This window comes from Oryzias latipes, chromosome 13, assembly GCF_002234675.1.
Source record: "Oryzias latipes chromosome 13, ASM223467v1".
Taxonomy (NCBI): Eukaryota; Metazoa; Chordata; class Actinopteri; order Beloniformes; family Adrianichthyidae; genus Oryzias; species Oryzias latipes.
This window is the reverse complement of record NC_019871.2, coordinates 24537544-24548808: the sequence shown is the minus strand read 5'-3', so window position 1 is coordinate 24548808 and position 11265 is coordinate 24537544. Positions and strand designations below refer to the sequence as shown.

The 11265-nt window shown below is 40.8% G+C and overlaps 1 protein-coding gene across 1 annotated transcript in view; it reads left to right on the top strand.

Annotated features, from left to right (window-relative positions):
- The first annotated feature begins 7587 nt into the window (after positions 1-7587).
- lekr1 (leucine, glutamate and lysine rich 1) overlaps positions 7588-11265 on the top strand; it is an 86929-nt gene continuing 83251 nt past the window's right edge. The window contains exons 1-2 of the mRNA XM_011482854.3: positions 7588-8423; positions 10147-10250. Of these exons, the coding sequence (XP_011481156.1) occupies positions 8420-8423; positions 10147-10250 (108 nt within the window). The 5' untranslated portion in view covers positions 7588-8419. The remainder of the gene's footprint in view (positions 8424-10146; positions 10251-11265) is intronic.

The following is an 11265-nucleotide window of genomic DNA, read 5'->3' as shown; positions in this document are numbered from 1 at the left end:
GAGGAGAGTCCGTCCGATAGTCGAACCTCGGATTCAGGAACAACAGTGCGGTTTCCGTCCTGGTCGTGGAACAGTGGACCAGCTCTACACCCTATCTAGGGTGCTGGAGGGATTGTGGGAGTTCGCTCATCCAGTCCATATGTGTTTTGTGGATTTGGAGAAGGCGTTCAACCGCGTCCCCCGTGGCATCCTGTGGGGGGTGCTCTGGGAGTATGGGGTCCGGGGAGCCTTACTGAGGGCTGTCCGGTCTCTGTATGACCGGAGTAGGAGCTTGGTTCGCATCGCCGGCAGTAAGTCAGACCTGTTTCCGGTCCACGTTGGACTCCGGCAGGGCTGCCCTTTATCACCGGTTCTGTTCATTGTTTTTATGGACAGAATTTCTAGGCGCAGCCAGGGGCCGGAATGGATCTGGTTTGGGGACCACAGGATTTCCTCTCTGCTTTTTACAGATGATGTTGTCCTGTTGGCTTCATCGAACCGGGACCTCCAGCGTGCATTGGGGCGGTTTGCGGCCGAGTGTGAAGCGGCTGGGATGAGGGTCAGCACCGCTAAATCTGAGGCCATGGTCCTTGACCGGAGAAAGGTAGTTTGCCATCTCTCGGTCGGTGGAGTGTCCTTGCCCCAGGTGGAGGAGTTTAAATACCTTGGGGTCTTGTTCACGAGTGAGGGAAGATCGGAGCATGAGATTGACAGGCGGATCGGAGCGGCGTCCGTAGTTATGCGGTCGCTCTATCGGTCCGTTGTGGTGAAGAGAGAGCTGAGCCGAAAAGCAAAGCTCTCAATTTACCGGTCGATCTACGTTCCAATACTCACCTATGGTCATGAGCTATGGGCCATGACCGAAAGAACGAGGTCCCGAATACAAGCGGCTGAAATGAGCTTCCTCCGTAGGGTGGCTGGGCGCTCCCTTAGAGATAGGGTGAGAAGCTCGGTCACCCGCGGGGAGCTCGGAGTAGAACCGCTTCTCCTCCACATCGAAAGGAGCCAGCTGAGGTGGCTCGGGCATCTAGTCCGGATGCCCCCTGGACGCCTCCCTGGAGAGGTGTTCCGGGCATGTCCCACTGGGCGGAGGCCCCGGGGAAGACCCAGGACACGCTGGAGAGACTACGTCTCTCGGCTGGCCTGGGAACGCCTCGGGGTCCCCCCAGAGGAGCTGGAGGAAGTGGCTGGGGTGAGGGAAGTCTGGGCATCTCTGCTCAGTCTGCTGCCCCCGCGACCCGGTCCCGGATAAGCGGAGGAAGATGGATGGATGGATGGATGGATTTTACAAGAACTCAGTGAGGAAGATTGCTTACCTTTTTTGATGAGCAAGGAGAGCGGGACAAACTACTCAATCCAGGGGAGGGAGGATAAACCACTCTTCCGGGAGCCGGGGGAGACGGAGCAGAAATGCAACGGAAACAGTGTAAATAAAGTGAGGGTTGTGAGATGGACTCCCCACGCAACGCAACGAAGATGCACCGCAGATGGACCAGTGTAAATCCAGGGTTACAGTGTGTCAAAGATTGTGTGTCATTTAGATGTTAAAAGTTTAAGAATCTGCAACATCCAGCTAAGAGTCGGAGAAAGCCTTTTTTTTCTGTTGCAGACCTTTTCATGCCGTTTTAAACGGTTGCTGTAGGCCACAAACGCGCCTGATGCAGTAGTAACAACTCTTGATGCTTTCATTCATTCATTCAGTCATTCACACTTTGCTTATCAACCCCCCCAACCTATATTTGCTTGTTCCTCGAGCCGCCATCCGCTCTCACCCAATCATAATGCCTCTCATAAACTGCACCAATCTGAACCCACAACACAACAGGATTCCAGATCACTAACAACACAGAACACAATAACACTAATACAACGCTGGTCGCTACAATACTTTGTCGATCAGTGGTGCTGATCGATAGCACATTTCTACTCTGTCATACTACTTATGAGTAAGCAGTTTGAAGAAATTGTATTTTGGTTGTCTGCAAACTATTAGAATTGAAACAGAGACTTATCTACCGGTAAATGGAGAAAACAAAGTAGAAAACGGAGAAGACTTCATGCAGTATAGGACAGTAAATCCTGTTTCCATGTTCAGTGGTCCCTAGCTATATCAAAGTTTACCTTTCACCGTCTCGCTGTTCACCATTTTCTACAGTCCAAGTCTGAATGCTTTTTTAAAAACATATTTTTACAACACTTTGTGTTCTGCGTCTAGACTGGCTGTTGACATCGTAGATCAATCTCCTCCGTACCGTGTCTCCTGTTCAAAGTTTGCCACATTTACACAAATGTTTGATCCCGATCAGATCTTTGTTTTCATTCTATAATACTAAACATACTTTTCTATGAAGGTTTGAACTTTGAGAGTTTAAACAAGAGAAAGAAGTGTGTTAAGAAAAGTGTATAAAGTGTGTAGTGAGGAGTTTAACCTATCGTAGGTTATTCTTTACAGCCTGCAATAAATGAGGGACCACTGTATATTAATCAAGTTTTGTTTGCCGTTTGTCTAATCTCTTTTAAAAACTCTGAATAACATTTAATCTTGTCTAAATAGCACTCAGGGGATATGTATCCTTGTAGAGCCACAGAGCCTGATACTTCTATATCTATTCAAGGATCCATCTTTTCATCCCTATTACCTTTTCTGCAGGTTCCACCTCTTAAAAGGTTTAAGCACCCTGGACCAAAAGGGTCTTAACTGCTTCCCAATCCACTTTGCACCAGACTCTAATGGTGCCTGAACCTTTGAGGGCACATACGGTTTTTACACCATCGACAATGGAAGATTCTGTACATCAAATATTAGGACTATTCCTCAGGATTCCTAACCCAATGAAGATGTCATGGTATCTCTTTGGTTTTGTTGCAGATAATTTTTCAAAAACCTATGATCTATGTTGGCTGTTGGAAAAATGGTTATAAAATCATCAATCCATGTGTAATGTATCAGTTACAGATGAGTTCTGTTGATTTTGTCTCAAACAAGAACATTGAAAATGAAAGCAAATACTGGTTCCCTTTGCCTATAAACACAACTCTGGTGGATGAAGATTTAGCTAAATTTATGAGAGATAAAAAAACAAGTTCATCGCTTCAAACCCATTTTTGGTTTTTATTTTATGACAGATTGCATTTTTTCGTATTTTTCTTTGTATGCGACAATAAATAAAAACTTTTACTGCTAAAATGTTGACATAAAGCAAACATGCAGCTTTCAGTTTTCTCACATTATGCTTCTTTCTTATGAAGCTTTGTTGGCCAGTGACCCACAGATGTGTCTCCATTTGCAAAAGTGTTTTTTAAGCCATGCTTTTGTGAAACAGGCTCCAGATGTTCAAAGAAAACATAATGACACGTTCCAGCCTTTCCCTGCTTCATGTGACTTTGCCTTGTCAAAGCAAATTTATTGAAGAAGCCTGGAGAAACCACAATCAACACTAAAGACGGCTCCAACATGTGTGCAGCGTGGGATGTTTGTGCCTGGATAAAAGGTGCCCTTTGTCTAATGATTCATCGCGGCGGCCTCGTGTCCCGTCATTGCTTCATACATGTAACTGTGCATGCTGCCGGGGCTTCATGAGCCGCAGTGCTGACAGACAGAACCGTGCAGTCCTGTCAGGAATATATGAGGACTAGATAACTAGTCCTCATATTTTTCGGTCCACAACACCTTCCTTGCGAGGATCCCTCCCAGCTACCAGTGAATTTGTGTGTGCGTTTGTGTGTGCTGTCAGTGGCTCTCCTTCCCAGAGGTCATTGTTTCTGGGTCCAGACGGCTCCCACTCAGGTTCTCAGTGTGGCTTCACTAATCTGCTGTAATTATGTCTCTCAGCCAGCTCTGTCGCAGTCACACACACATTCACCGGCTCCCTTTCCCTCCTCCTTTTTGTCTCTTTTATTTGGTCCCGGGGGAGCAAAGTTGTAGGGCGCCTCTGGGGATCTGGCTGTGCACGTGTGACACGCTGTTACCCATCCATTGAGAGTCCTGTCCTGCCAACACAAAGCTAGAAGAACTTCCCTTACTGATTAAGGGGAGAAAAAAAAAGAGGGAAATAAATTCCATTGTGACTGGTCACATATTGAAAAGGTCACTTGGAGCCAAAAATGCCCCTTCCCTTCCCCTTCAACCACTGTCATGCAGCTGTGATGCCTATTTTCAGTGTGTCATCAGCCATCACGCCTGCAGGCGTTTTGGTGAGGCACGTTCGCCGCTTTTGAGGGGATCGCCTCACATATGAAGGAGTTTCCCTTTAACATAAATAAAAATACAGTGACAAACCTCTTCAACAAGCAAATGAACTCCGACATCGTAAATGATAGAAATTGACATCTGTATCACATGTATCATCTGTTGCATTTTGCAGATTTGCCTTTTTACCAAGCTTACACAAATCATATTTGCACAACCATTCTATTTTAAACTACCCTGTTTGGAGAGCTTTTGTTTGTCGTGCATAAATTTGCCTCTTTTGCTCTTGTAACTACAAGTGATGTGCAAATGCTAAATCTGACTGAAAAGCCGGGGATAAATAATCTGGTAGCTGTCACGGCACTCATTTAACTCACAGGAGGAAACTAAGCCTTTTGTTGTTTAAGCTTTAATTCGACTTGAAAGGGTTTGATTTAATTCCAAGCTGAATTTCAAGCGAGGACTCAAGTAACTGCAGGATTTGGCACTTCTACAAACTGTGGCATTCATTCCCACAAGAGTTGCTACTTTAGTCTTCATTTTTGCTCCGGAAAAGCTGCTTGACTTCTACATCGGAAATTTTATTTTGCTGATAAAGTGGTAAATATGATCCAATTATCCCTTTTCTGGGACAACATGTAAAGTTTGTGACACTTAATTTAGCTTTGACTACAGTTTTTTTTTCTTCTAATCCTCAAATGTTTTGGCTCACCCATACACCACTCCCTACCCCTAAATACCACAAAAAAGTTTTTATTTTAGTTCTGCCACAAAACAAACATTTTTCATAGCACAATAAATCTAAAATAAGAATACGTAGTAACAGTACCACAGGCACAAAAACTGTAATCACACAGTATCATAATGGGCACTTTTCCCACCACTCAAAAAATGCGTGACAACACGTAGCATGCCAGCACAGATTTGAGGATTTGTTGAGCGGAGCAGACAACTTTCAAAAAAAGAACTTTTTTTTTTAAATCCAACGGAAGACATTTGATTATTTGTCCTGGTTTAACAAATATAAAGTGCTTTCAAATCAATATGATTTCTGATCAATAAAAGATTTAATGTAGCTTCTAGAAGTTTTGTCATTATTCATACATCAATGCATTAAAAACACACTTAAATGTATATATTTTGACTACAATATTTAAAAGGTTTGATCTGTAGTGGCAGTTAAATGTCAATTGAATCATGGCCACACAAATGAACCCTGTTTAACCTCACAACAGCGTTCATTATGAAAGAGGCAGGTTGGCCTTATAGCAGAAACCTGTTCCTCTTCAAAGGAGCTCTGTGGAGTGTCTGTGAGTGGATGTGTGTGAACCCCACCAGCTCATTAACTCCTAATATTCATGTCTTCCTCCCCACAAAACCTCACAAGATATTGCGTGCTCACTGACACACAACACTGCCCCCCTGCACACACAGATGCACATACAAAGCTTTGCAAAGCCTCCCACACCAAATGCTTGCCTAAACACACACACACTAGCACACCCACACACAAACACACAACTGCTGCACAGCTCTCTTATTTAAACTGATGTGAGGGCTGTCACGACATCCGACTAGTCCTATTTGTTCCACAGAAGCCTTGGCGTGAGAGAGCAGGGTCACCCCATTGGCTCCAATGCAAATCCATTCAGCGCTGTACATATGCACGCACACGCGCAAACACACACATGCAGACTTTAATAGTGCTGCAGATAAGAAAAAGACAGACAGAGACAAACGTTGAAGCAACCGGAGACGTTTAAAGAAAAGTAAGTAGCATATGGAAAAATAAAGACAGTGAGGACAGCAGTCAATAAAATGTTGACATTTTTATCTATTCCCAGCTATGTAACTAAATCATAAAAGTTACATGAATCATTGATGACCTTAAAAGGTAGAAAGAGGTACTTTTTAATAATAATAATATTCTTTAAATTAATAATTCTCTGCATCACATGAAGGTTCAATGTTAAATGATTGTTGTGTCCTCATTGTCATACATAAGGCACACCGACCTATAAGGCGCAATTAACAAGGCAAGATTCAGAGATAAGTCCGTCAGTTAGTCCGATTTTGTTAAATACATTTACAGTATCTTTTGTTTGTAAGATGCCACACGTTAGACGCGTTAGCCACGTTAGCTTAGTTAGCGTATTTACAATACCTGCAAATACCAACCTTGTTTGTAACACGTAAAAAATATAATGATGGCCTACCGCTAAGACAAACGTTACCGTGATGTAGCCAACTCTCAACTTTGTTGGTACTTTAAAAACACAGTCAAACACCGCTACATGTGAGCCGCGTTAATCCAAATGTAAGGTACTGCGCAATATTAAGGCACACTGTCACACTTGGGTTGTTAAAGTGCGGAAAATACGGTATCATGTTGTCTTGCTTTTCCATTTGTTCCAAATTTACTGTTGCTTTACACTTTAGCATATATAGTGTTTGCTTAAGGTTTCTTAAAACAGCAAAGTGTGCAAAGACAAACGTTGATTTAGAATTGTGGTGATGCTGCATAAAAATTCACTAATTTATTTGTTTATTTTTACTGTCAGGAAATAAGAATTTTGATATAAGCAGTACTGTTTTCAACATAAACCCATTTATGAACATTTGTAGTCAAGTGTTGTGTGTGTTATTGAGAAAGGGTATTTTTGACTTTTGTATCCTCTAAAGCCAAAATATGTCCTGCAAAGAATATGATCGTATCAAGCAAAACATAAATCTAGTGGGCCATGTTCCAGCCTCCACCCCTCTAAATTCTGCGCATGAATGAACACACACATACACACACACATGCACAGAATGATGCCCCTCCCCCAGTTTCCCCTTCTTTGCTCTCTAGTAGAAACTTGCACGCAAGCTTCCTCTCAGCATGCTTCATTATACACTTGTCCACATAGCATAGCGTGCCGGAAACAGATTCAATACATGCCAAGCTCCTGGTCCCTGCAGGCTCGATGCCCTTAAAACACTGGATGCACCTTCACAAATTAGGTTAATTTGCTTTTGCACCAGAGACTGTCCAAAAAAAAGTGCCCAAACGTCTGACAAACAAGTACCAGGAATGAACAAATTTATGGATTTTCTCTATGAACCCACTAATCAAATAAGCAACCAGGACATGCTGCCGGGAATGCTGAAGGTTAAAAGAATTAAAATGATGCATCGTTTTGATTTTGAATTCGGTGACATTTTAGACAGAAGATTAGGTGCGACACCCACAAAAGAAAAAAATTCCAGTTTTTTTTATTTGATTTTATTCAACAGCTCTATTTTATTGAGATAGTTTTAGCTTATATCTTTTCCAAAGGGATTTCCAGGATGTTCTGGTTTCTGAAGTGGAAAAAGACATATAGAGGTGATGGGAGTTTTTTCTTCCAGCACATTGACACCTACAGTTTCTCATTTTATGGTTTTTTCCTGTTTCCTTAAGTTCACAAACTTTCTGTGGATAGAGAAGCCGGGATTTGACTGACTACAATTCGCATCCAACTAAATGCTTCTAGCTGATTTATCCTCTGGCCCAGAGCATGCAATCGAGATGATCTACGTTAATACGCTCGCACTCACACGCACGCATGCATGCACACGCACACGCACACATACAACTGTCAGACACCTGTTACCGGGAAAGGTTTATCCTGAAAAGCCCCCCCAGCATGAATGGCTTGGGCGCATTTGACATTTGTTGTAAAGGTTTAAATGAGATGCATGGAATGGCGAGTGGCCTGTGCACCCAAGCTTTCAGAGATCAGATAGCGTGACTTGGTTTTATTTTAGAGGGCTTCGAAAGTCTGAACTTGCTTGAATGATAAATCTACAAATTAAATTAATGAAAGCATTTTGTTTCAGTAATTGATGTTCAGAAATCTGGTTATAGTTCTGCTTCTGCCATGAAAGTATAATAGAGAGATTTATTTTATGTTTTGTTATTGATGTTCTTAATAACTTTTAATAATTACCCATTTTTTGATCGCTTAATTTAAAAGAAGTCATTTAAAAATGAACAGAGACAACACAAACAAAGAAAAAAACAACTGGTTGCTTTCAAAACGTGCCAATGAACGGTTTTTAATCAAGACCTTTGATTGCTGAAGGAAGAAAAAAGGAAAAGCGTCTGTGACACTCCGTGACGTAACATTGTTTTGTCGTTGTCATAGCAACAACTGGGACAACCCCCTTCCTCGAGTTGCTGTGAATTGAGCCTTCTCGGATTCCTGCACTTTCTGTATCTACCTGATAATGGGTGAGTAAAAGTTTGTGTTCAGGTCTGTGAAAGTAAAACATGACAACTTGACAAATGTTACTTTAGCAAGCTCCTGATTTGTTTACTGAAACAAACTTCTGAATCGAAGCCCAATGTCACTATCAGTAGTTCAAAGAATTTATTTTAAGTATTTTTATTGTTATAAACTAAAATATTGTCATTACTTATTGATTAATTAATAGATTTGTTATGTATTTAGTATTTACAATTATTTTTCATTCAGTTAGAGCATGTGACACGGTATGTTTTTTCTTTTAAATTGAAATGTTTTCATTTTCCAGTTTTTCAAGTTTAGACAACAAATTCTGACAAAGTAACATACACAGATTAAACTTCTTTCTTGGTTTCTTTTTTTAATTAGTAACATGAACTTTGCTTTCTTCAATGCATCCATCTTTAGTAATGGGTTAACGTAGTGTCATCATGGTGCTGCCTTCTTTGTTGTGGTGGACAAGGATAGAGGGTCTCCTCAGTGTTTTAAATGCAGAGCCATGAGACCGCATGCAGAGAGGGCATGAAGTCTGTGTTTATTAGAAAATAGAAGCATATAGTGGGTGGTACCTGCTGGCCTTGTTTGTTTGCATGCATCAAGAAAAAGCTGGTTATTGTAAGGATGTGCAAATTCATTTATGTATCACTCCAAGTTATATGAAATTTTTTATGTATTTCCAAGTAGTGGTTAATCTCTGTGATGTTGCTAAGCACATGGGGGTGTAAGTAGGAGAATGAATGGCAGATTTCTCCTTGTTGGCAATGGGAATTTATTCAGAGTTCAAGTGTTGAGTTGATGTTCTGCATCCCGATGACCTCCGGTGAACAGATGGATCGATGTTCTCAGAATGTGTACACACAAACATACAGAGGTTGGATCTGCCCTGCATGACTTCAATTCAAAATCTCCTGGACATGGAGTCAGATCCATGACAGCACATCACACTGCAGATGTTAGATACCATAACTGGACATAACCAAGGATTGGGAAATTATTAGAGTATAACAATTAATTTTGTATCACTAAGCTGTAAACCTAAAATGACTTTTTCTTTTAATTGCAAAAAAAAAAAAACTCATTAATAAGCTATTCTATGATATTTAGCAGAAATCTGGACTACTATCTTTCTTTTCTCATTGATGCATCTGTTTGTTGTGTTTTCTGCACTATTTGTTTTTTTATGGTTGAATAGTATTAAACAGTTTTGCTTTTAATAAAAAAAACGCACACACACATATGCACACACACTCACACACACACAGGTGATCTTCGTTCCCAGCCTGTTTGCACTTCTTTGCTTTTGTAGTTCTTAATAATATAAAACTGAAAAACACAGAAAAGAAGTCATCGAAAAATCCCTTCAGTTTAATGTTTTTCTACAGATGAAAACATTGTAATGTTTTTATGTGAATGCAGTACGCCTCCATTCCAAGTGACCTGGAGGTTTAATTGTGACAACAAGTCAACTTTTGACAAATTTTGGATGCTTAACTTTGTTGCTCATTTTCTGTTCTTTTTTCATTCCTAGATTACTGTTCAGAGGAAGACATTTTGGTCCTCCAGCATAATTTAAAAAAAAAAGAAAAAAGACCATGGATTTGACAAAATTATGTCTTTTATGTTTACTACTAAATGAACAATAAATTGTAAGTCAAAAGCATTCGTAAAATCTAATGTGGACTATTTAAGAGCCAGTTTTGTGTTATTTAGGCGATGAAGAAAAATCTGTGGAAGCTGAGCGGATGGAAGAGGAAAATATCAAGGTGCTTCAGCACAGAGCTGCCATTCACCCGCTGCCAGAAGGGTTAGAAAAGGTACGTCTAAAAACAATGTTTTTCTGTTGTTGTTTTTTTAATGTAATCTTTAAAAGTTATTGAAATTTGAAGTCTTTCAACCGACTGTTGTGTAAAACTGTGAAACATAAAACGTGTTTCCTGCTGCTGCTGATTCTTCCTCTTCATGTGCTGCAATGATCCATATGATCGTAGGAAGAAACAGGAAAAGCCTCTTCTTATTTCTAGTCTGTTTTGGGAGAAAACACACAAAAGTACCATGGCAACAAAGCTGTGCTGACTCGTATCATTTCCAATAAAGGGTGGGAGTTTCATACTCCCATTAAACGTGTGGCATGTCTGTTTGCCATGTTGTATAAATAAACAGTGTCTTATCTCGTTCATTTAAAAGGGACTTCCTGGATGTTTTTAATCGTAGGACTTTTGGAAAAATCTTTGCATCCACTGAGTGACTGCTGCAAAGTTGTTGTTGTTGTCTTTTTTTTTGTGAGAACACTACGGTGGCCCAGAAGGGTCACAACACAACACGTTAGCTTTACACACAACGGCGGAGAAGTACTGATGTGAGCTTGTTTAGGTGCAACTGGTCCTGAGAGCCTTGTAGAGAGTGCAAAGTAAACTCAACCTTTCAATGTTTTTCAGTCAAATATGAGGTAATTTCTAAGATGAAGGTTACAAACACACCAGCAGTTTAGTGTTCTATTCACTCCCCCACACCTCAACCTTATTAAAATGCTGGAGAGGCTTCTAAGGAGAAATGTGCACACGAATGACTGTAAGTCTTAAAGACCCACTCCAATGGAAATTGTGTTTTTTTATATGCTATTGTGGCATCTTATTTTCATTAAAACTCAAACTCAAACTTTATTTATTTATATAGCGCCTTTCATTTCAGTTAAAAACACAAAGCGCTTAACATAAAAGCAGATAAAACAGTCAAAAAACCCGAAAATTGTTAAAAACAGCAAACTAAGGACAATCACACAAAGATGGGACCCCTCCCTCACCACCCCCCACGCCACCCACACCCACACCC